Source organism: Pongo abelii, chromosome 8 (genome assembly GCF_028885655.2).
Source record: "Pongo abelii isolate AG06213 chromosome 8, NHGRI_mPonAbe1-v2.0_pri, whole genome shotgun sequence".
NCBI classification, from domain to species: domain Eukaryota; kingdom Metazoa; phylum Chordata; class Mammalia; order Primates; family Hominidae; genus Pongo; species Pongo abelii.
This window is the reverse complement of record NC_071993.2, coordinates 27077076-27103613: the sequence shown is the minus strand read 5'-3', so window position 1 is coordinate 27103613 and position 26538 is coordinate 27077076. Positions and strand designations below refer to the sequence as shown.

General features: G+C 41.4%; 1 protein-coding gene across 12 annotated transcripts in view; it reads left to right on the top strand.

Moving 5' to 3' along the window:
- The first annotated feature begins 3229 nt into the window (after positions 1 to 3229).
- Positions 3230 to 26538, top strand: part of ABI1 (abl interactor 1) — a 117816-nt gene continuing 94507 nt past the window's right edge. For 3 of the 12 annotated variants that reach the window (XM_009245189.3, XM_054521654.2, XM_054521653.2), the window contains exon 1: positions 3267 to 3558. In XM_009245189.3, the coding sequence (XP_009243464.1) occupies positions 3442 to 3558 (117 nt within the window). In that variant the 5' untranslated portion in view covers positions 3267 to 3441. 12 annotated transcript variants of the gene reach the window in all.

Sequence of the window (26538 nt, the reverse complement as noted above, 5' to 3'; positions counted from 1 at the left end):
GGATTACAGATATGAGCCACTGTGCCCAGTCCGTGCCTGGCTACTTGAAAAAAATATACATTTTGTAGAGACAGCCTGTTGCCTAGGCTGGTCTCAAACTCCTAGGCCCAAGTGATCCTCCTGGTTCAGCCTCCCAAAATGCTGGGATTACAGGTGTGAGCCACTGTGCCCAGCCTTTTGGCTTGTTTTAAAAGACCGGTTTGTCATCATATTACTGAATTCTAAGAGTTGTTTATATATTAGGGTACAACTCCTTTATCAAGATATTTGTTTTGCAGATATTTTCTCCCAGGTTTTGGTTTTCCTCGTCTTCCGTCTTTCTTCTTCCCCTCCTCCTCCTCCCCCCCCCCCCCACCCCCGCTCCCTCTCTCCCTTCTCCTTTTTCTTTTCTCCTCCTCCTCCTTCTCCCTTCTCCTCCTTCTCCTTCCTCCTCCTCATCCACCCCCTCCTCTTCCACCCCTTTCTCCTCCCCTTCCTCCTACTCCTGTTCCTCCTCACCTTTAAGACATGAGGGATAAGTTCTTTTAGTGAACTTTACATGAGCCACAAATATTTGTACAAGTTTGCACTATCCACTGGATTTTGGAAAGATCACTGTATTAGTCCATTCTAGCACTGCTATAAAGAACTATCTGAGACTGGGTAATTTATAAAGAAAAGAGGTTTAATTGGTTCATGGCTATGCAGGCTGTACCAGAAGCATAGCGGCTTCTGCTTCTGGGAGGCTTCAGGAAGCTTCCAAAATGGCGGGAAGGCAAAGGGGAAGAGAAGTGTCTCATGTGGCAGGAGGGGAGCAGGAGGCAGGTGAAGAGGTGTCATATACATTTATTTTAATTTTTAGACATGGTCTCCCTCTGTCACCCAGGCTAGAGTGCAGTGGTGTGATCTTGGCTCACTGCAATCTCTGCCTCCCAGGTTCAAGCAATCCTCCTACTTCAGCCTCCCAAGTAGCTGAGTCTACAGGTGCTCACTACCACACCTGGCTAATTTTTCGTGTGTTTTGTAGAGACGGGTTTTTGCCATGTTGCTCGGGGTGGTCTGGAACTCAAGCGGGAGTAGTTTGTCATGTTGGTCTCCCATTTTGGGAGTCAAGTGGATTCTCCCACCTTGGTCTTCCAAAGTGCTGGGATTACAGGCACAAGCCACTGCACTGGGCTGTCATACACTTTTAAATGACCAGATCTCAGGAGAACTCACTCGAGATCATAAGGAGAGTTCCAACAGGATGCTGCATAACCATTCATGAGAAATCTGCTCCATGATCCACTCCCCCTTCCCCCAGGTCCCAACTCCAACATTAGGGATTACAATTCAACATGAGATTTGGCAGGGATGCAGATCCAAACCATATCAATCCGTAACCTACGACACTTGACGGCATTTTCAGTGCCCTTAGCTAAACTCCTTAACCTATCTAAGCTTAAATTTCCTTATTTGATAAGGAAGGAAAATAATATTTATAGTATCTATCTCTCAGAGTTGTGAGAAGAAATCTGACAGTACTTTTTATTTGTATTTATCATCATCATCATTATTATTCATTCATAGCTCAACTGCATGGACAGTACGTTGGAAACAGTAAATTAGTATCACCTCCCTAATCACTTCCCCAATGTTGTTAAAATGTGTCAATATTTGAATATATGCAAACTGAGTGATTTCTACAGTTAAACCTCAAGTAGAGACCAAGATCAATAATACATTAAATTTTAATAACTTGGATTAAGTCGTTTGGGTTAATGATAAATATCAAAAGAAAACTATTACACCTATTCCAGATAATAAATGTATTACTTTCCATAATATCTGGAATAGGTATAATAGTTATCTTTTGATAGAATCCTTGATGGAGAATCTGGTGGCAAGGGGAAGTTAATGTTTTTAGTAGGAAACTGAGTTTTTCCTTTCAGAGGTCGAAGAGGGAAACTGGTTCCCTGGGACCCTGAATAAGGCCCCAGTAAAGGCGATATTCAATAAATACCTGGTGCTGGCAATTTTTAATTTGGTTGAGTGATGTTTTTACTCCTAGTTATTTTGATTCTAAATGACTTTATGGAGATACATGAACATATGGATTTTACAATGATCTTTAGTTTCCTCTTCGGCCTTTGGACAACACTTTTCATAGCTGATTATATCTGAAGCATTTAATGTTCCTGTTGAAGTGAAGAGCTTGAAATATAGGGCCTTTGGAGACTATTCCAAAGCAGGTGATAAAAACAAAACAAAACAAAAATCCAGGAGCAAAAAACGAAGGGTCAGGGTGGGTAGCTCATGATTGTAATCCTAGCAGTTTGGGAGGTTGAGGCAGAAGGACTGCTTGAGGCCAGGGGTTCGAGACGAGCGAGGGCAACATAATTCGATCCCTGTCGCTACAAAAAAATTAAAAAGCTCAGCCCGGTGTACTGACCGACGCTTGCAGTCCCAGTTACTCTGGAGGCTGAGGCAGGAGGATCGCTTGACTCTAGGAGGTCTAGGCTGCAGAGACCCGTGATTGTGCCCCTGTACTCCAGGCTGGGTAACAGTGAGATCCTGTCTCAAACAAAGGAACAACCCCCACCCCTAATAAAACGCGCACATGACCTTAAAAGTGTAGGAAGATTACATGATAAGGAGAGTCAGAGAAAAGAGAAATTAGGACAGGAAAGCACTACAAGCTATGTATGTTTATTTTATAATTGAGTCTTTAAGGGTACGGAGTATTCGTACTCAACTTGTACCCCCAGTGTCTAGTACACTGCTTGGTAAACAGCTGGCAATCAAGAAATGTTTGCTAAATTTTAAATGAATTGATGGGGGCGGAAGTTCAGAAAGTAAAGCCCGACTCGCGTTATTTCTAAGAATGCAGAGGAAGTAAAAATCTAGTTTTCCGTACTCTGTCCCTTTTTAATCCTTCTCTGAATGGGTGTCCCTGATTCACCGACATTTCCTAATTAACCAAGTTCTGCCAAGTTTCACATGAAACTTGGGGAACCGATTTCATTACCCCAGAATCACCCTGTGGCGCCACCTTCCGGAGCTGTGAGGAAACTCCGGACTTCTCCCCAACACCGCCCCCTCCCTCTACCCTCGCTCTCCGCTTTCTGCGCTCTTGCCGCGTTGGTTTTCGGAGGTGTCTGGGCGCATGCGCTTTGGTCGGGCAGCCTAGCCTAGGAGAGACTACAATTCCCAGAAGACAGTGCGAAAGAAAAAAAAAATCCCGCGGCCCGTTGGGTGGGAGAAATAAACGCTCGCGAGAGAACGAGGTTCAGGCGGCTGCGCGAAGTGGGTGGAGGGGTGCCGGAGAGAGTGAGGAGGAAGGGGAGGAGGTGCAGTCCCACAATACCAGGCGGGAGGGCGGGTAGGCGGTTCGTATCCGGGCTGTGAGGTGCTCGGAGCCTCGGCGGACCTTGCTGCCTCTGTCTCTTTAACGCGAGAGGAAGCGATGCAGAGGGGTGGAAAATGGCAGAGCTGCAGATGTTACTAGAGGAGGAGATCCCGTCTGGCAAGAGGGCGCTGATCGAGAGTTACCAGAACCTGACTCGGGTGGCGGACTACTGTGAAAACAACTACATACAGGTGAGGCGCGCTGGCGGCCGGCGGGCGCTGGCCGGGTCGAGGACCCGCCGGAGTGACCAGCCCACTGGGCGGGGTGGGGAACTGCCCTGACCTCAGCGGCTGCCACCAACCCGAGCCCCTACCGCAGCCCCAACCCCAGCCCCAACCGGGGACAGAGCGAGTGGCCGGGCTGAGGGAGTCGGGCTGCGATACAGGAAGTGGCTGTGGTGGTGGAAACCGATAGAAGGGGAGAGAGAAAATGGGCGAGGGAGCCGGGAGCCCGCCGCTGCCGCAGCCCGGCGCCCCCCTCGCGTCCGCTTCCCCCAGGGCCGGCCACCGGGGTCGCGCGCCCCCCAGGTAGCCTCCAGTCCGCAGGGCTGGCGTCCCGGAATACCCCCGAGCTGCCGCCGCGCTGCCTCTCTGCGCCCGGAGAGGAGGTCCAGGACGGGAGAGGGGAGAGGAGAGGGCAGGGACGAGGCTGAAGCCGCAGAAGGGAGAGGACCAGCGGGGTGTGTGTTGTGTGTCGGCGGAGGGTGGGGTGGGGGCGATTATGTCAGTTTCAGCCCCCAGAGGGTGTGTCTTTTATTTATTTATTTATTTTAAAAAAATTTGTCATGAGTCACATTACACCGACCTCCCGGAGGAGAGGAGGAAGCGGGTGTGGGGAGTGAGGGAGGGCGTTTGAGAGAAGTTCATCTTAAAATTCCTTTAATTGAAGGTTTGTAAATCTGCCTGCTTGTCCATTTTCAAGTCGGGGTTTTTTTCCCCCCTCTCACCGTTTTCACTTCCGCCCTACCATAATGTATTCTAAGAGGTTGTTAGGGCTGCTATCATTAATTATCAAACACGAATTGTTCTTAACTTCTTGGAAAAACGGCTTATCCTCTCTTCTCCCAAAAGTTCTTGAGCTGTAGGCTTCATAAGTAACTTAAATTAGACTGGTGTCATCGCCGGTTGCTTATTTTCTGAGGTTTCTCTCTTAACAAGCTAAGTAAATGTATAGCATATGAATCCAAATACAAAACGAACAGAGGTAGCCTCTGAACTACAACGTAAAAATATCTGTTATTGTAAATTAGAAAACTCTTGGGACTTTGTGACAGATGCTTGTTTGTTCGTTTCTCTTTGGATGATTGGAAGTAAATTGTGTGTGGTAGTTTGTTTTGAAGATCTTTAACTGTGTAAACCAACAGTTTGCGCTAGAAACAAAGTAGCACAGTCCTTTGTATAAATATAAAGGCACCACGAATGCTCTTGCTTTTGGTAAGGCAAGGCCAAAACGTGCTTTGAAAGGTTAGGGTTATTGCAATTCAGAACTAAATTATTTATAGAAATGCCTCCCATGTGATTATAATTTTTAAGAACCGATGTTTCTGTGTTGGCAAATGCTTCCCCTCTTTATTTTTAGAGGGAGATGCTGTTTTCAGAATGTTTTGAATATTTCTCAGTTTTCATGTTAGTAACATTGTATCTTCAGTAGCACTACTCGGAATTTATCTTCACAATTTTTTTTTCAAGCTTTTACTTTAGGAATTCTCCTGATAAGTGAACTTGTTGAATGCCTGCCACATCTACTGTATCACTTTGTGCAAACTTTATATTTAGCCCTTCGAAAAACTTTTAAAAATCTAGTAGAGATGTGGATATAGTTTGCAAATATAAAAGTGATCTTGTAGTTTATCGATATTAAAAATAGGCAACTTTTATTCAACTTAACATGAAAAGCCTTGAAATTGAGGAGAAGCTTAATTTGCTGAAAGTTTTAAAGATTTTTGAAAGCCAAAAGGAGAGCACAGTAAGTTTAATTGCTCCTTTTCCAGAAAAGTTATGTCTTCTCTGTAGAAGTCAGTAGATAAGTGCTTCATACAGGGGTGGCTCCTTTTTGTTTTGCATGTTGGGAAATCTGACAAGTATATAGTGTGGTAACTATGTGTTGGCAACTGTTAGTAACTGTAAACGTGTTTTAACCTGTCTGTGTACTATTTCTTTTTCAGGTAGTTGTATGCTGTAGTGCTTTTTTTTTACCCCTCTCTGACCCCTTTCCTTTACTCCTCTTGCTACAGTCATGTAACTTTGAAGCACTTTAAAACTTCATTGCTAATATCTCTAATTAAGTCATGTTATTTTTCATACAGTCTCTCACTTTATAAAATGTTAGTGCCATGGTGCACTAATAGAACCACAGTCAGTGGCCTCGTTTTTTTTTTTTTCTTTTTTTGTGGGGGTGGGTTGGGGTATAATCCTAAATCTGACACCAGTGAGGTGTTTTGTTCATACTGGGAAAAAAAAAAGAATTCACACAAAGCAATGATTATCTAAATACCTTAGTAGCCTTTATACATTGGGCTGCATGATCCAGGCCACTAGTTGCCTCCCTAAGGGACTCAGACAGGGTCAGGCTCAGAAAGTGATGTGGAAGTTGTTGTGGTAGGTGGTGCTGCTGACTTTGGTGCTAAGAATGGGGAATGAATAATATTAGAAATATCCATTAGGGTGTCTGTTGAGGTCTCTCTGTATCCTTCCTGTGACCTGATTGGGTTATTTATAACTAATACTCTTCCTAAATATATACCTCTTCTCAGTGAAAGTATGCAGTTCACGTGTGCTTTGAGAATTTTTAAATAAGATGAGCTAAGTTATTGCTTGGGTGATTTTTGTTCTGAGATTCACTTTTCATTTCGTTTTTCTACAGTTTGAAAGTGCAGTCCAGTTTAGCTAAGGTGTGTAGCTGAGAAACTCTTTTGGCTGTGGTGCATTTAAGTTCTTGCAGCAGTTTATTAGTTCTTTGGTTCTGTTGACTTTTAACTAGTAGGTTGTATTATTAATAGCAAAACATCTGAAAAGATTCTACTACGTTAAAAAGGACAGTTTTTTTCTTTCTTTTTTTTTTTTTTTTTTTTCTGAGACAGAGACTTGCTCTGTCTCCCAGGCTGGAGTGCAGTGGTGTGTGAACACCACTCACTGCAGCCTCGACCTCCTGGGCTCAAGCAGTCCTCCCACCTCAGCCTCCCATGTAGCTGAGACCACAGGTGTATGCAAGGACAGGGTTTTAAAAGTTGCCATGGGGTAAATAATATTAAAAATAGAAAGTTTTTTTTTTTTTTTTTTTTTGAGACACAGTCTTGCTGTGTTGCTCAGGCTGGAGTGCAGTGATGCCATCATGGCTTACTGCAGCCTCAACCTCCTGGGCTTTGGAGATCCTCCCACCTCAGCCCCCCCAGGTAGCTGGGACTACAGGTGCGCACCACCATTCCCAGCTAATTTCTGTATTTGTTTTGTAGAGATGGGGTTTTGCCATGTTGCCTAGGCTGGTCTCAAACTCCTGGGCTCAAGTGATCTGCCTGCCTTGGCCTCCCAGTGTGCCAGTATTACAGACATAGGCCACTGCACCTTGCCAGAAAGTGGTTTTTTTTGTTTTGTTTTGTTTTTTTTTTTGAGATGGAGTCTCGCTCTATTGCCCGGGCTGGAGTGCAATGGCGCGATCTTGGCTCACTGCAACCTCCACCTCCTGGGTTCAAGCGATTCTCCTGCCTCAGCCTCTCAAGTAGCTGGGATTACAGGTGCCCACCACCACGCTTGGCTAATTTTTTGTGTTTTTAGCAGAGGCAGGGTTTCATCATGTTGGCCAGGCTGGTCTCGAACTCCTGACCTCAGGTGATCTGCCCTCCTCGGCCTCCCAAAGTGTTGGGATTACAGGTGTGAGCTACCGTGCCTGGCTGAAAGTGTTTTTATATAGTCATTTATGTAGACATACAGAAGAGACTTTTCCATTTTCCTTTAATATGACCAGATTGAATTTTTCATGCCAAGGACAGTGCTTAATTTGAACACACATGTTTAGCCAGTTCTCTGTGCTCTACCTTAGAGTTAGTTCATACTGCCTTTGTTATGGGAACTATTCTGGGAAATAGGAAGGAAAGCTGAGTGAAAAGGAGTAGAAACTGCTTAAGAAGGTTTGTCAGGATGCAGATTGGTAGGTTGGGGGTAAGGATAGAAAAGTCTTCATACAGCTTAACTTTAAAATTTAATTTTATTTTTTGTCTGGAATTCTACCAGGAGCTTTATTTGGGTTAACAAGTATGTTCTAAAGTCTAGGAGTATGAAGGGGATATCATCCCAGTATGTTACTGTGAGCTACTCACTTCAGCTTGCTTTCCTCCTCCTGTGACATTTGCTTCATTAGCGCATTTAATCTCAGAAGGTGGGTAATTTTTGAGCAGGATCCCTTTGGAGTAGGTAAAAGCTAACATTTCTGATACTATACACTTTATGCCAGTTTACGAACTGTGTCAGTTTTTTTTTTTTTTTTTTTTTTTTTTTTTTGAGTAACAGATGGACAATTAGAGGTTCAGAGGTATTAAATACCCAACCTAAAGTTCAGTAGTTTGTATGAGGTGGGGCCTGGAATCAAACCCAGATTTTCTCAATTCCAAATCCCAAATTCCATCTAATAAATCCTGAATGGGTTTTTTTTTTTTTCTTTAGACAGAGCCTTACCCTGTCACCCAGGCTGGAGTGCAGTGGCACAATCTCAGCTCGCTTCAACCTCCAAGTGATTCTCCTGCCTCAGCTTCCTGAGTAGCTGGGAATACAGGTGCATGCCACTGCACCCAGCTAATTTTCACATTTTTAGTAGAGACAGGGTCTCACCATGTTGGCCAGGCTGGTCTCAAACTCCTGGCCTCAGGTGATCCACTGTCCTCAGTCTCACATGGAGTTGGGATTACAGGTGTGAGCCACCATGCCCAGCCCGGAATGGGGTTCTTTTTTTTTTTTTTTTTTGAGATGGAGTCTTGCTCTGTCGCCCAGGCTGGAGTGTGGTGGCACGATCTCAGCTCACTGCAATCTCCGCCTCCTGGGTTCAAGTGATTTTTCTGCCCCAGCCTCCCGAGTAGTTGAGATTACAGGTGCCCACCACCATGCCTGGCTAATTTTTGTATTTTTAGTAGAGACGGCGTTTCACCATGTTGGCCAGGCTGGTCTCAAACTCCTGACCTCGGGTGATCCACCCGCCTCGGCCTCCCAAAGTGCTGGGATTACAGGTGTGAGCCACCGCGCCTGGCCCTGAACGGGGTTCTTATGGCAACATAGGGGATAAAAACAGTGTGCGTAGACGGTAATAGAGAAGGGTAGAGGGTAATATAATTGCCTCTATTTATTGAATACGTACTCCATTGCAGTCTCTGCTGGTTGGTTTTATATTATCTTTAATCCTTAAAAACTCACCACGACAGACAGTGCTGTCTTACATATGAGGAAATTCGGACTCATAAAAGTTAAGTTTTGTTTAGTCATAGAGTTCGTAATTGGCAGTCAGGACTTCCTTCTGACTCTGGCAGACTCCATAGGCTGTGCTCTTTTCATATCATACTGTTTTCACATGAAAGAATCTAGAACTCAAGACTGGTTCAGGAATACCGTGGAATAAACAGAATAGACTGGTATTGGGCAAGCCTGGGAACCTAACAACTCTTTACCATTATTTCCAGGTTGTGAATATAAGAAGAGGTATGTTTGTAATTTAGGGACTTGCCTATATCACCAAAAGATGGTAACTTTGGCATTTGAAGTGTTCAACTACAGATTAAGTATCCTTTATTCAAAATGCTTGGGACCAGAAATGTTTCAGATTTTTTTTTGAATTTTGGAATATTTGCATTGTATACTTACTGGTTGAGCCTCCCTAATCTGAAAATCTGAAATCCAGAATAGTCTAATGAACATTTTTTTTAGTGTCATGTTGATGCTTAAGAAGTTTTGGGTTTTGGATTTCCAGATTAGGGATACTGAACCTGTATAGGAATTACAGGCTAGCTTTTCACTGAGCTCCCTGGATCCTTTTTCTTTTCCTGCATCCTTGCCTGTCTTTTTTCTATTCTTATTCAGTGTTGCAATTGTGCTAAGAAATTTTGAAGAAGCATGTGTCAGAGATTAACAAAAAATATGTTGAAATATTCTGGGTAGATGTGATTTCTATACAAACCAGGTTTGGGGAAAGACAGTCGAAGTGATTCAGGAGATTAGGATAGACTGGAATGGTTAGAATTCTTAGAATTGCACTTTGAAGTGTGAGTAAAACAGTGGCTAGCAAAGTTAGAGATGTAGGTTGGATGTATTTAACAGAAGGTTAGATAATTTTATAGAAGATCGTCAGTTAATTGTTAAATCGACCCATACCATGTCATTACATGTTTGTTCATGCTGTTGTGTGAAGGTGATACAGGGCTGGGTAGAGCAGGATCTGACCTAGCATATCAGTTCTTTCTTTTTCTTTCCTTTCACACCAAGTCTGTGAACCCAGCATATCAGTTCTTATGAAAGTCCATATCACATATATCAGTTCTTGTTAATACTCTCAAGGTGAATACTGCATATTTTTAGGGCTATATAATATCTGAAAATTTGTATTAAAACTAATGTCTTCTCTTTTTTCTTTTGTAGCTTTAATACTAATAACAGCTTTATATGTAGTTCTTCTGACTAGTCCTGGTCTGTTTAGAACCTCAATTTTAGCATGCTTCTGTCTTTTGAAGAGTTTTCTTAGAAAATTATTGAAATAATCCCTTACGATACTTTCAAATTTTTCTTATGTGCTTCTGCTTTCTCCAGTTGATTCTGATAGCTCAGGAATGCTAATAGTCCTTGTGGAAAGGAGATATTTAGGCAATTGGGGATCTGCTGTGTGACCATTTACACTAACCTTATTTATATTCAGTGAAATTATGTCCTAAGAATTAAGACAGTTAACAGTCAAAAATATGTTAGCTAGAAAGGAAGAGTGTTCATATTGGGACAAGAGGTTGGATCAAACTCTAGGATATTGTGCAGATATAAATCTATAAAACCCATGAAAATAGTGTTGGCATGAAAAGTAAGATAAAGGCTGGGCGCGGTGGCTCACGCCTGTAGTCCCAGCACTTTGGGAGAATGAGGCGGGCGGATCATGAGGTCAGGAGATCGAGACCATCCTGGCTAACACAGTGAAACCCCGTCTCTACTAAAAATACAAAAACAAAGTTAGCCAGGTGTGGTGGCGGGCGTCTGTAGTCCCAGCTACCCGGGAGGCTGAGGGGTCTGAATGGCGTGAACCCGGAGGTGGAGCCTGCAGTGAGCTGAGATTGTGCCACTGAACTCCAGCCTGGCAGCCTGGGTGACAGAGTGAGACTCCATCTCAAAAAAATAAAATAAATAAAATAAAATTAAGGTAAAAATGATAGTTAATGCTAATTTTGAAGCATTTAAAAAGTTTTGATTGGGAGGTTGTATATTTTTCCTAATATTATCTTGTGTTGATTGTAATATTTATTGAAATTATGGTTTGATTGTAGAGAAATAATAGTCAAACCCCAGAACTACAAACTTTATAGATCTTGATATTTACTAAGACATCATGTTAGAAAAAAGGAATTTTTTTAAAAAAAGGACATCGTTGAGAAATAAGACAATAGGAAAGTAGCAATTATTGGATTTTTTTTTTTTTTTTTTGAGATGGAGTCTCGCTTTGTCGCCCAGGCTGGAGTGCAGTGGTGTGATCTCGGCTCACTGCAAGCTCCGCCTCCCGGGTTCACGCCATCGATTTTGTTTTTGAAGGAAATAGTTGACTTGGTCATTTTAACAGTAAATATCCATCCCTTAGAATGGAGACTTGAGATTTGACTACTGTGTGTCAACCCAAATAAGTACTTTTAACTTTGGATCTACTAATTTTCTCCATTTACAAAATAAAACTTTCTCAGACATAGTTGGTAGTGAACCTGTGTTTATGAAGCAAATCTGTTAATGAGGGACCACAGCTAGCTAATTTTTTGTAATTTTTGTAGAGATGGGATTTCGCGTGTTGCCCAGGTTTGTCCTGAACTCCTGGACTCAAGTGATCCTCCTGCCTTGGCCTCCCAAAGTGTTGGGATTACAGGCGTGAGCCACCATGCCCGACCAGCAAAAACACATTTTTGAAAAACTTCAATTTACCTTTAATTCACTCATTTCCTGAATGCTTTATAATTAATTTTTATTAATAATTTCTACATTCTTTGACAAAATTGTATTTGGTACATTTTATTTTTCCTTCTGTGGAAAGGCAAGTGTGGCACTTTTTCAGAACCCATGGGAAATTAATGCCCTCCACTTAAACATCAGAAATGTATATATTATATCATATAGAAAAAGATGCTTCCTACTATGTCAAATATTAGCAACTTAAGAGTTGTAACAACAGATGCTTATTTTATTTTATTTTTTTGAGACAGAGTTTCGCTCTTGTTGCCCAGGCTAGAGTATAATGGCACAATCTCTGCTCACCTCAACTTCTGCCTCCTGGGTTCAATCAATTCTCCTGCCTCAGCATCCCAAGTAGCTGGGATTACAGGGATGTGCCACCACGCCCGGCTAATTTTGTATTTTTAGCAGAGACAGGGTTTCTCCATGTTGGTCAGGCTGGTCTCGAACTCCCAACCTCAGGTGATCCACCCACCTCAGCCTCCCAAAGTGTTGGGATTACAGGCGTGAGCCACCGTGCTCGGCCCAGCTGCATATTTTAATAAGGTAATATAGAGAAAAGAGTACATGGGTGCCATTTTATTTTTAATTTTTATGAAGGTTGGGGTCTCCTGTGATCCCCAGCTGTCCTCGTAATTCAGGGGTCAAGCAATCCTCCCATCTCAGCCTCCTGAGTAGCTGGGTCTACAGACATTCCCCCCCAAACCCCTCCCACCATGCTTAGCTCATAGGTGTCATTTTAAAATTGATTATTACTCAAAAGTGGGCCTTCAACATAGATAGTTAGGCAATCCCACTGGATAACCTCGCCAGTTTATTCTTCCACTTACCACAAACTATTTTAATTTTTTTCTCCCCTTTTGAAACCTGACCCTTTCCTTTCTTTTGGTTCATAGAGAAAATAGACTTCATCATATAAGACCTATAATTTCTTACCACTGCATCTCCAAACCTGCTATCCTCGCTCACCCTATTCTACTTCCTTTTTGTAATGGAAGAGAGACATTCTTCCTCCTAGCTAAAGTCCTAACTCTGGGTCACATCCTCTCCTGCCTTTTTGTAAACCTTATGCTCCTGATAAATTTATACCTCCTCTCTTTACTGAATTTGTGTTTTCACAATTGAAACATTTCAGCTCTCTGTCATACTTGAAAACTCTTTTGACTTCATATACCCGTCTAGTAACTGACCTATCTCTCTTTTATGGATTAACTAGTTTTATTACACTATTGTCAGCTAGCTGCAGTGGCTCAAGTCTGTAATCCCAGTTACTTGGGAGGTTGAGGTGGGAGGATTGCTTGAGCCCAGGAGTTTGAGATCAGCTTGGGTAACATAGCAAGACCCTGTCTCAAAAAAAAAATTAGCTTAGTCTGTAGTCCCAGCTACTTGGCAGACTGAGGTGGGAGGATCACTTGAGCCCAGGAGTTTAAGGCTGCAGTGAGCTTTGGTCATGCCACTGCACTCCAGCCTGGGCAACAGTGAAACCCTGTCTTTTAAAATAAAAACAAAAAACCAAGCATCTTCCTCCATCTCCCACTTTTCATTCACTCTTTAACCTGTTCTATTTCCACTGCTCTCTGAATGCTAATAACCTCCATGTTGCAAAATTCTTTCCCATTTTAGTTCTCATCGTGCTTGTTTTCTCTGCATCATTTTGCATGGTTGATTTTTCCTACTTTTTTTGAGAAGTTAATCCTTTGGCTTCTCTGATAGACCTTTCTTTCATGCTTTTCCTATTACTCTCTGGCCCATTATTCTCTGTTACTATTAAGTATTAAAGTGGCTTCGTTTGGGCTCTCTTCTACACATCTCACCTCAAGCTGTTTTATTTATTCCCATCTAAATCTCTAGATTAGATCTTTCTTCTGTTGAGGTTTAGATTCATATATCTAATAACCTACTTGACCCCTCCGCTTGTTTGAATCACAGGTGCCTCAGACATAAGATGCTAGCAACTGAACTCAACACTTTCCTCTAAACCTATTACTACCAACCACCCACTCACTGAAAACCTGGGCATCATTCTTTTCTTTTGTTTTTTTTTTTCTTGAGACGGAGTCTCACTCTGTTGCCCAGGCTGGAGTGCAATAGCACGGTCTTGGCACACTGCAACCTCTGCCTCCCAGGTTCAGGCAATTCTTCTGCCTTAGCCTCTTGAGTAGTTGGGACTACAGGCGTGTGCCACCACACCTGGCTAATTTTTGTATTTTTGGTAGAGACAGGGTTTCACCATGTTGGCCAGGCTGGTCTTGAACTCCTGACCTCGTGATCCGCCTGCCTTGGTCTCCCAAAGTGCTGGGATTACAGGTGTGAGCCACCACGCCTGGCCGAGAACTTTTCTTAGGCGGGTTCTATCTGTTAGCATTTACTGTACTAAAACTAAAACTGAGCAGTTTAAAACATTTATTCGTTTAAAGGGATATCTAATGTGTTTATTATTAACATAAATAATGTTTTATGAAAAATGTAACCTTAGTTTTCCAAAACAAAAATGTTTAGGGCAAGAGTAACATTATTTTACATTATTGCACATCTCAGTGAAAAATAGATGGCAACAAAATTCTTATATCTGCTTCTGCAGTTAATCCGTTCATTTTATTTTGGTTGAAGTATATGAAGGAAATCTGTCCTCACACAGTTATGTAGTGGAAAAGGGGGACTATTGTAATAGGCTGTGCACATAATTGTGGATGATTTTCTTTGATACTACAACAAAACTTGGTAGATGGTAGTTTCTTAAAGGTTAGTTACAGTGTGGACTCTGAAACTATATCAATAAGTATTTTATACTCCATTACTTTAAAATACATTGCATAGGCCATTTGGAAAATATTTTTCACTGAGTTATGCAGACCTTCTGAATGTTGACACATTTCATTATACAATGTGAAAAAATTGCAATCAGTAATATTAACACAGATCTCACTAGAAGAATTTTCGAGTATTGCAAAGCTTTCAAGTTCACATTGATGGATTCAAGTTTTCCAAGATCCCAGTTTTTGCTTGAAAGCTCGAATTTTATTTTTGGCAACAAACATTACCAGTTATTTTCCTTGAAGTATTAGGCTTACTTTATTCATTTTTAGGAAAATGTCTGCCAAATGCTCAAGTCTAAATAATCTTAGTTTACCTGTCAGTTGTTTTTGAAGTAATAATGGTGTTCCATGAACAATTGGCTTATTCAGCTTGCAAATAAACTGCACAAGTGCTTTTTCCTAACAGGAGCCGTCATACTTTGTATGTAGCAGAAGTACTGTGTGTGTACTTCCATTTTGTCATACACAATATTAAAATACATTTTCTCAAGGGTCAAGATTTAATAGAATTAATAAATTTTCTTGCTTCATCAAGAACATTTTAAAGTGAAACTGGCTTTTTTAAACCTTTCTCTTTTTTTTTCTGTGGATGGTTGGCAGTAAAGAACACAATGACTACTAGTATCGTTGGTGACATTGCCTTGATTACCTCTAAGAGGTTATTGTAATTTTATTTACCTTTGTTTTTGTACCTTCAAATGTCAACTCAGGAAAGAAAGCAAATAACATTAGTAGTATTATAAAAATAATTTTGACCTCGTGGACCCCCTGTAAAGGTCTTAGGAATCCTCAGGGGTCTGCAGAACACACTAGACAACATTTGGGATAGGTGATTGGTTCAGTAGACTTAATACCTTCCTTTTGTGGTAATGTGAGTCTGAATTTTAAATATCATTGTATACTACTATGTATATTGAGCATCGCTGACTAATGTAGTTACCATTAAAATAAAAAACGTAAAGTTTCTTATGTAGAAAGTCTTGGCCGAGCATGGTGGCTCACGCCTATAATCCCAGCACTTTGGGAGGCCAAGGTGAGTGGGTCACCTGAGGTCAGGAGTTCAAGACCAGCCTGGCCAACATGGTGAAATCCTGTCTCTACTAAAAATACAAAAATTAGCTGGGCGTGGTGGCACATGCCTGTAATCCCAGCTACTTGGGAGACTGAGGCAGGAGAATCGCTTGAACCTGGGAGGCAGAGGTTGCAGTGACCTGAGATCGTACCATTGCACTCCAGCCTGGGTGATAGAGTGAGACTCCGTCTCAAAAAAAAAAAAAAAAAAGTCTCTTCTTATATTGCATACTGTGCTAATTATTTTGGTTCTTAATATTTGGGTCTTATTGCTCTGTACAATTCACCTTTCACTAGCACTGATTTTGAAACTGATTTGCTGGTAAAAGTTTCATAAATCTGTTATCTTCAAATTTCATACCAAAAATTTAGTAATTTGTTGATATGAATTTATTTGATTCATAGGCAGTTGTTAAAATTAAATTATTTTTAGGAAGTAGTGAGAAATAATAATTTTAATTTTAAAATGATATAACAATCATTCATTTCTAATTTGAGTATGTTCCAAATTAGATGTGAAGAGATCTCTTGTTATTATCCATGGCATGTATCATTTTGGTACTAATATATTTACATCTTCTTTTTTTTTGAGACAGGGTCTCACTCTGTTGCCCAGGTTCTGGAGTGCAGTGGCCTGATTACTGTTCACTGCAGCCTTGAAATCCTAGGCTTAGGTCATCCTCCCACCTCAGCCTCCCAAATAGCTGGAATTACAGGTGTGCCACCGTGCCCAGCTAATTTTTTGGATATTTTTTGTAGAGACAGGGTTTTGCCATGTGGTCCAGTCTGGTCTTGAACTCCTGAGCTCAAGCAATCCTCCTGACTCGGCCTCCCAACATGTGAGCCTCCCAGGTGTGAGCCACCAGGTCTGGCCCAACATCTTAAAAAATAAGAATAACCCAACTGAAGTGGGAGAAAAGGACAAAAAACGGAGGGTACACTTTTTGTTTTAGTTGTTTCTCTGGCATTTTCCCCCTTTTATTATATACATTTTATGTTTTCCATGAAAAAAGGCTTTGCATTTATCTTTTCCTCTGTTAAATAATATCTCTTTTAAAAGGTTTGAGAAGCCTATTTTTTTTCAGTTCCATCTTCCCTTAAAATTAATAATAATCAAATTTTGCTCTTTTTTTTTTTTTTTTTTTTTAAAGACAGGGTCTCTCTCTGTGCCCAGGCTGTAGTACAGTGGTGCGATCTCAGCTCACTGCAGCCTCAACCTCCTGGGCTCAAGTAATCCTCCCACCTCAGCCTCCCAAGTAGCTGGGACTACAGGTGTGCACCACCATGCTTGGCTAATTTTTGTTATTTTTTTGGTAAGGACAGGGTTTCAACATGTTTTCCAGGCTGGTCTTGAACTCCTGGGGTCAAGGGATCTGCCTACCTTGACCTCCCAAAGAGTTAAGATTACCGGCGTGAGCCACCGTGCCTGGTCCTCAGAGTTTGCTTTGAATAGTGGGAAGACAAATGGGTGATAACTCTTATTCTTTTAGAATAATCAGATAATACCATAAAGATCCCAAAGAAAACTGGCAAAATTGTATAGGCTCCCAAGTTGGAGCCATAGGAGTTCCAAAAGGAATGCACAGTAAAATGAAATATATTTATAATTGTATGTATTGTGCTTCTTAGTATGACAGAATATATTAGTTTGTCACATACTCAGTTATTCTGTGACTTTTTACACGTATTATGTGTCAGACTGTTTTGTCAATCAGATACAGTTTCTACCCTCAGGTGATTTATAGTTGGCCTCCTCCATTAATCAAATAACTCAGACTATAATAAATTACATCTAGGGAAGGTACATGTGACATGAAAGTATACATCAGGTGCTGCCACCTAGCTTGGTGTGTCATAGAAGTAATGTTGGAGTTGAGATCTGAAGGGTGAATATATGTTAACTGAGAACATTTGGGGGAAGGGAAAACAGTGTCTCTGTGGAGAGGGGAGCAGCATGTGTACAGGCTCAAAGGTGAGAGTGAAGGCAGAGTGATTTTGAACAAGTTACACACTTGTGTACTTCAGAGTAAACAGAGTCGTCTGTGAAGAGGTAGGTAGGTACCAGATAAGGATTTTGATCTTTTTTTTTTTCTGAGGCTGATGAGAAGGCATTGAAAGTTTTAAGCAAGGCTGGGCGCAGTGGCTCCTGCCTGTAATCCCAGCACTTTGGGAGGCCAAGGTGGGCCCATCTCCTGAGGTCAGGAATTCGAGACCAGTCTGGCCAACATGGTGAAACCCTGTCTCTACTAAAAATACAGACATTAGCCAGGCATGGTGGTGCTTGCCTGTAGTCCCAGCCACTCAGGAGGCTGAGGCAGGAGAATCACTTGAACCCGGGAGGCGGAGGTTGCAGTGAGCTGAGAGCGTGCCACTGCACTCCAGCCTGGGCAACAGAGCGAGACTCTGCCTCAAGGAAAAAAAAAAAAAAGTTTTAAGCAATGGGATGATATCATTTTTACTTGTTATGAAGGTTACTCTTGTTTAGAGTGGAGAACAGATTGGAAGAGGATTGACTACAGATTGGAAGGAGTTCAGAACAGATTGGAAGGAGGCTAGTCTAGAGGTGATGGTAGCAAATGGTGGTGGTTTTTCTAAAATTTTTTTTTTTTTGAGATGGAGTCTCGCTCTGTCGCCCAGACTGGAGTGCAGTGGTGTGATCTCAGCTCACTGCAACCTCTACCTCCCAGGTTCAAGCAAGTCTCTCTGCCTCAGCCTCAGTAGCTAGGATTACAGGTGCCCACCACTGTGCCTGGCTACTTTTTGTATTTTTTTGTAGAGACGGGGTTTCACCATGTTGGCCAGGCTGGTATTGAACTCCTGACCTCAGGTGCTCTGCCTGCCTCGGCCTCCCAAAGTGCTGGGATTACAGGCATGAGCCACCGTGCCTATCCATTTTTTCTAAAATCTTTAGTGCCTGAACTCATCATGGTAGACTGTGACTCTTTATTGTTTTTCTTTTCTAAAAAGAGGAGTGTTTGAGGCTATTGGGATTTGTTGAACTGAAATAGAGAAAGATTCATTCAACAAATAGTTAATTGCCTACTCTATGGAAGACTGCCTGCTAGGTATTATGATGTGGTGGTATGATGTCTATATTATTATTATTATTATTATTATTATTTTTGAGACAGAGTTTCGCTCTTGTTGTCCAGGCTGGAGTGCAATGGTGTGATCTTGGTTCACTGCAACCTCTACCTCCCGGGTTCAAGTGATTTTCCTGTCTCAGCCTCCCAAGTAGCTGGGATTACAGGTGCATGCCACCGTACCCAGCTAGTATCTGTAGCTTTAGTAGAGATGGGGTTTCATCATATTGGTCAGGCTGGTCTCGAACTCCTGACCTCAGGTGATCTGCCCGCCTCAGCTTCCCAAAGTGCTGCGATTGTAGGTGTGAGCCATCATGCCTTGCCTTGTGTCTATATTATTTATAAGCTATGTAGAAATCATTGAAAAGCCTTAAATCTAAGAAAAGGAAAATTGGTCTATAGTATGTATAGTTAAATGAGGAAATGTTCTGTATGGAAGAAAAATAATTGTTATTTTTGAAAGGTTTTTGATTTTAGTTTGGGCAGTCAGAAGTTTGCTTATGGAAAGAGAATATGTCAAGCAGCTTTTTTTGTTGTTGTTTTTTAAAAAGCATTTAGGTAATATGTTCCTATAAAAGGGTCAATACAGTTGTATTAAAAGTCAAACCTAAAATGTCTCTTCTTCTCCCCATACTGCTATTATCCTCTCCCCTCAAACTGTATGCTTGTTTTCTGCCTTTCCAGTTTTTGTACAAAGGATGTGCTTTGGGAAGATTCATCTTGCATTGGTATGGGATGGATTGGAGAAGGGAGAGACTGGATGGACAGTGACCAGTTAGAGGACTGTCACATTTGTCTCGCTGTAAAGAGTATTTCATGGGCCGGGCGCAGTGGCTCACGCCTGTAATCCCAGCACTTTGGGAGGCTGAGGTGGGCGGATCACGAGGTCAGGAGATCAAGACCATCTTGGCTAACACGGTGAAACCCCATCTCTACTAAAAATACAAAAAATTAGCCAGGCGTGGTGGCGGGCGCCTGTAGTCCCAGCTAATTGGGAGGCTGAGGCAGGAGAATGGCGTGAACCCGGGAGGCGGAGCTTGCAGTGAGCCGAGATCGCGCCACTGCACTCCAGCCTGGGCAACAGAGCGAGACTCCATCTCAAAAAAAAAAAAAAGAGTATTTCATGAATTGAGATAGCTATAGTAAGATTGAAAAGGAAGGTAAGAATCAGCAAGCCTTGGTGAAGGAGATATGGGTGGCTGCGGGAAAAGGAGAACCCAAAGAAGGCTTATTTAACAGTATCTATTTTCCCCCAGCATAAAGCTAATGCGCCTACAGAAGGTAATTTGCAGTCACAGAAGTGAATCTATAGACCCCCTCTTTTTCAGCTGTTAGTACACAGTTGGTTTCTGACACTTTCCAGCTTTTACTCCTCCACAATTGAATTGATTGGCAGAGCAGTGGGTTGGAGAATAGGAATAAAGCTTGACTGCTAGCTGGCTGCGTGGGCAGAACAGGGAAGGGAAGGGGGGAAGAGGAGAGGAAAGGGATTCCAATTTCTCTGGCTATATACTGTTGTTGCATGAGGTGCATGTCTTTTGATGTTTTATCATAACCTTCTGCATTATAGATTGTTGGTATTTTTATATGTGTAGAGTCTTTATAAATTTCAAATACATATGACATGTGGATTGAAAATGATCTCTATTTGAAAGGAACTTTTAGAGAGAATTCTAAGGAACAGTAGTGTTTGGGGGTTCTCAGGGAAAGTTTCTCCTAAAGAATGAATTTAGCCGAGTCATTAATTTAAAGAGTTGAGGGGAAGGGGGATTGGGAGGTAAGGGATATGTGTAGGTAGTAGGAACGGAAAGATAGCAAGGCATGTTTGGGAGAGCTGTGAGTAGTGTCAAGTGCCAGGGAAGGTGGAGGAGATGAAGTCTTAGTCAGAAACATACTTGAACTGCTGTCACTAAACTGTAGAAGATCAGATCAGTGTTTCCCAGATTTGAAAACAGAAACTGTGTTTTAAATTTAACACTAGTAAGATGAAATTGTGCTTTTGCTGTGTCCTGACATATTCTGTTCATTTGTCTAGACACGTTTGGCATGATCAACTGAAACCACTGGATGAGTGGTTAAATAGAAGATAAATGAGTTATAGGTCTGAATCAATCACTTTTGTATGAGCTAATTGTCATAACTTGGGGACTGCTTGTACGAGTGGCTTTATTGTTAGTGTTTATTAATGTCTTGTGGTATATAGAACTAGTTTTTTTTTCAACTCAGTTGGGTATTTCTTCCACCCACCCTACCTCTCCTACCTTGCCCCACTACCACAAAGAAGAAGAAAGGCAGCATGGCACTATCTCTATGAAAATCCTGCCAGTCTCATTTTTGTTTTTTGGGTGAGGAGGTACGGTGCTGCAAGGTGGGAAGAATGTGTGATATATTAATATTTACATCACTGAGGAGAATTGCAATACATTCCTTTTATAGTCAGATGGAAGTTTTAGGAAAAGCTTTGCTTCTACCTATATATATATATATTTTTTTTTTTTTTTTTTTTTGAGACGGAGTCTTGCTGTGTCGTACAGGCTGGAGTGCGGTGGCACGATCTCAGCTCACTACAACCTCCGCCTCCAAGGTTCAAGCGATTCTCCTGCCTCAGCCTCCCAAGTAGCTGGGACTACAGGTGCATGCCACCACACCCAGCTAATTTTTGTATTTATAGTGGAGACAGGGTTTCACTGTGTTGGCCAGGCTGGTCTCGAACTCCTGACCTCAGGTGATCTGCCCACCTCAGCCTCCCAGAGTGCTGGGATTATAGGTGTAAGCCACCATGCCGGACCCCACCAGGATATTTTGACCTTATGGATACTATAAATCACATAATCTTTTTTCCTTTATCTTTGTGGATTCATGCAAAAGCCAGAGCCAAACTTGTGGCTCTAATTTATTATTATTATTATTATTTTTTGAGATGGAGTCTTGCTCTGTCGTCCAGGCTGGAGTGCAGTGGCTGGATCTTGGTTCACTGCAGCCTCCTCCTCCTGGGTTCAAGCAGTTCTCCTGCCTCAGCTTCCCGAGTAGCTGGGACTATAGGTGCACACCACCATGCCCAGCTAATTTTTGTATTTTTAGTAGAGGTGGGATTTCACCATGTTGGCCAGGATAGTTTGATCTCCTGACCTTGTGATCCACCCTCCTCGGCCTCCTAAAGTGCTGGGATTACAGGCGTGAGCCACCGCGCCTAGCCTCTTGTGGCTCTAATTTATTATGTAGTACTCTGTGGTCTGTATATTAACATCTTGCCTTTATCTTTTATATTATATGATAAAACCCTGATTTTTGTATTTTGAATTTTCTTGTTTAATTGGACACATTTTTGTACTGGTATAGCAATAGCTAATGGCCTTTCCCCAGACCAATGAAATTGGCATCTTTTTAGGGGGAGAGGGTTAGATTGGGTCTCAGGCTCTGGAATTTTTTAAAAGCTCACCAGATAGTGCTGGTGTCCAGCTAGAATTTCTTTTTGGATTCCACACCAAAAGCTTAGGCCATAAAAGCAAAAATAAATAAATGGAATGACGTCAAATTGAAAAGCTTCTGCAAAACAAAGGGAAACAATAAACAAAATGTAACAACCTATGGTCTGGGAAAACATATTTGCAAACCATTTATCTGATAAGGGATTAATATCTAAAATTCATGAAGAACTCATACAATTCAATAATAGAAAAATAATCTGATTAGAAAATGGGCAAAAGACTTGAACATTTTTTCAAAGAAGACATAAGGATGGCTGACAGGTATATGAAAAGGTACTCAACAGCATTAGCCATGCGGAAATGCAGATCAAAACCTCTGTGGGCGTTGTCACCTCACACCCCTTAGGGTGGCTATCATAAAAAAGTGAAGTGATAACAAATGTTGGCGAGGGTGTGGAGAAAATGGACCCCTTGTACACTGTTGGTGGGAGTGTGGATTGGTACAGCCCTGATGGAAAATAGTATGGAGGTTGCTAAAGAAATGAAAAATAGAAGTACCGTATGACCCAGCAATTCGTTATCTGGGCATATACCCAAAGGAAGTGAAATCACCTTATAAAGATATCTGCACTCCCATGTTCATTGCAGCGTTATTTACATTAGCCAAGCTGTGGAAACAACCTGAATGTCCACTGATAGATGAATGGATAAAGAACACGTGATATGTATATATCATGGAATATTATTCAGCCTTAAAATGCAAATGCTGCCATTTGCCACAACGTGGATGACCTGGAGGCAGTATGCTGCGTGAAATAAGCCAGACATAGGAAGAAAAATATTGCATGATCTCATATGTGGAATCTTAAAATAAATTAAAAAAAGAGTCAAATATACAGAGTGAGTAAAAGAGTGGGTTACCAGGAGCAAGTGGGTGGGGGATGGGAAATGTAGGTGAGGGGTAAGAAAATAGCAAGTATGTAGGATGAAAGAGCCTAGAGATCTAATGTGTAACATGTAGCTAATAAGAGGACTGTAGCTAATAAAATTGTACTATATTTGGAATTCGTGCTAAATGAATAGATTTTTAGCTGTTCTTGCCACAAAAACAAACCAAAAAAAAAAAAAAAGTAACTATGTGGGATGATATATATGTTAATTTGCTTCGCTGCAGTAACCATTTTGCTTTCTATATGAATCCTATAACATCATGTTCTATGCTTTAAATATATACAATAAAATTTATTTAAAAAATGAAATAAAATATATGGTTGATATAAAAAGAATAAAAGCTCACCAGGTAGTGCTGATGTCCACCTAGAGTTGAGAATCACTTTTCTACAGCAAGAGTGGGCAGGTGTTTCCTGTAAAGGGCCAGATAGTAAATATTTTAGGCTTTGCATGCCATATGGTCTGACACAATTACTCAACTCTGCTATTGTAGTAAGAAAACCATAGATGATATGTAAGGAATGGATGTGACTATGTTTTAGTAAAACGTTATTTGCAAAAATGGGGAGAAGTATTTGGCCTGAGCAGGGACATAGTTTCTTGACCTTTGTTATACAGCCTGAATTTTAATTACTATGCTAGAATCTAATGGTAGTGGTTGATGATGGACCAAAACTGTATTGGTATGGCCCATATACTGAGATGAATGCTTTTTTAAAAATGCTTTTGTATCCTGTTAATTGGTGTTTAGATTTCTAAGTAATTAAATTATCTATTTGCCTGGGATCTGATGTGATAATTTATTAATAAATTATGTTTTTTGTCTCTTATTTCTATTTTATAATATGCATGTGTGAACAGAATATCTCTCTGTTCACGTCTCAGATTTTTTGGAATAGCAGTAGTATAGAAAATTCAATTGATTACAGTACAGATTAATTGATACTTACAGTTTTGTAATTTTTATACTCTTCCAGAACAGATTAAGAAATTAGGATACACGTAATTTGTCAGGTAGTGTCATACTGGTCCTGATTTTTGGTTTGGAAAATGTGATTAATGAATCACTAGGCTGGAGATAGCTAAGACTATTCTGTGAAACTGTGTTGTAAGCTGGTTTAAGTGAGTGTCTTAGTCTGTTTGTGTTGCTACAAAGGAATACTTCAGGCTGGGTAATTTATTTGACTCTTGGTTCTGCAGGCCGTATGAGAAGCATGGTGCCAACATCTGCTTCTGACGAGTGCTTCAAGTTGCTTCCACTTGTAGCTGAAGGGAAGGGAGCTGACATTTGCAGAGATCACTTGGCAAGAAGCAAGGTGGGGAGGTGCTAGACACTTTTTAACAACCAGCCCTTTGGAAGTAGTAGAGCAAGAATTTACCTGAGGACCCCAAGCCATTCATGAGGGGTCCTCCCCCGTGACCCAGACACCTCCCATTAGGATCCACCTCCAGCACTGGGGATCATATTTCAACATGAGGTTTGAGGGGACAAACATCTAAACTACAGCAGTGAGGAAATACAATCGATGGAAGAACAAGGTACTTTTGCTAGTATTCATAGAATCTTGAATTTGTTTTTTTGTTTTTGTTTTTGTTTTTGTTTTGATACAGGATCTCTCTATGTCACCCTGGCTGGAGTGCAGTGGTGTGATCCTAGCTCATTGTGGCCCCAAAGTCCTGGGTTCCAGCAGTCCTGTTGCCTTAGCCTTCCAAGTAGTTGGGACTACAGGCACGTGCTACCATTTTTGCCATCTTTACCATCTTTAAAGTGCTAACTTTAAAGATTTTTTTATTTTTATTTTTTTGTAGAGACATGATTTTGCTGTGTTGCTGTGTCTGCACTCAAACTCCTGGACTCAAGTGATCCTCCTACCTTGATCTCCCAAAGCATTGGGATTACAGGTGTGAGCCACCAAGCCTGGCACGATGTTTTTTTTTTTTTTTTTTTTTTAAAACAGAAGTACTTCTTTTTCTCAAGTCAGTTAAGGGTGGTGCTGATTGTGACAGTGTTAACTACCACCCTACCTAGTAGTTTGTTAAAAGATGCATTATATTGCTTAAGTAATTTCCTAGTAAAGTTACCTTTTTTTTCCCCTTATTTTTGTTTTTGAGACGGGGTCCTGCTCTGTCGCCCAGGCTGGAGTGCAGTGGCGTGATCTCGGCTCACTGCAGCCTCAACCTCCTGGGCTCAAGCAGTCCTCCCACCTCAGCCTCCCCAGTAGCTAGGACTATAGGCTCATGCCACCATGACTGGCTAATTTTTATATTTTTGTAGAGATGGGGTTTTGCCATGTTCTCTAGGCTAGTCTCGAACTCCTTAGCTCAAGCAATCCACTTTCCTCAGCTTCCCAAAGTGCTGGGATTATAGGCGTCTGCCACCATGCCTGGCTAGTTAAATTTATTTGGGCATGAATTAAAGATGTGATTTTGTCACATCAGTGAAGGATAACCTAGAAACGTGTTAAGTGTTTAATTTTTGTTTCTTCCATTTATAGAACCCTATGTGTAGAACATCAATTGTTTCATAGATGAAAAACATTCTCAGTTACCCTGAGAACATTTACTTTCTCAGTCTCCTCTCTTTACCCTCCCAGTGAATTAAAATTCATGTATGCAGAGTAGTTAATGATGACTTGGAGTGGTTCGTCATAGAGGTCACATTAGAGTTATACTTTGTTCATTTTTAGAATTATAAATGGAGGCAGTGTGGCATAGTGGCAGACCGTGGTCTTTGGGAGATGTAGTGGTTCTATTCTTCCTAGCAGTGTTATCTTGGGCAAGTTACTTAACCACTACACATTTCTTTTTCCTCATTGTTTGTTAGTCTAAGTGGGATATTTCACTTAAAGATGTCTTTCTTGTTTACTTGTCACAGAATACATATTGCAACAGAATCCTTGTCTCCTTTTTTGTGTCCTCTGATTTCCACAATCTAGTTTATAAAACTGCAGCTGAAGTGATGTTTCTAAAGCCTGAAACTAGTCATATTTTTTCTTCCTAAAATTTCTTTAGTGTTTCCCCACTAGCCTTACGATGAAATCCACATTCCCTAAAATGCTCTCAAGGGCCTATAGTATTTCTGGAGCCTTGTGGTATATTCCCCCATTGGGTCTACTGTCGTAGGCTTACTCACCTTTAAACAGATACTGTTCATTTCATTCTGCTTGGAACCCTATCCTCTGCTCCTTCCTCTTCCCTTTCCCTAAACTGATTCTACTGTTTAGAACATTAGGTAAAATGAAGTTCCCATACCTCAGGTGCATGTGAAAGATTAAGAGTTGGCCAGGCACGGTGGCTCATGCCTGTAATCCCAAGCACTTTGGGAGGCCAAGGTGGGTGGATCACGAGGTCAGGAGTTCGAGACCAGCCTGGCCAAGATGGTGAAACCCTGTCTCTACTAAAAATACAAAAATTAGCTGGGTGTGGTGGCGGTCACCTGTAATCCTAGCTACTCAGGAGGCTGAGGCAGGAGAATCGCTTGAACCCAGGAAGTGGAGGTTGCAGTGAGCTGAGACTGTGCTACTGTACTCTAGCCTGGGTGACAAAGCAAGACTGTCTCAAAAAAAAAAAAAAAAAAAAAGTAATAAGATTAAGAGCTGTGTAAAGATTAGTATCAGTGAGCTTTCATTAGTGCCTTCATCTGTGAAACCAAGATAC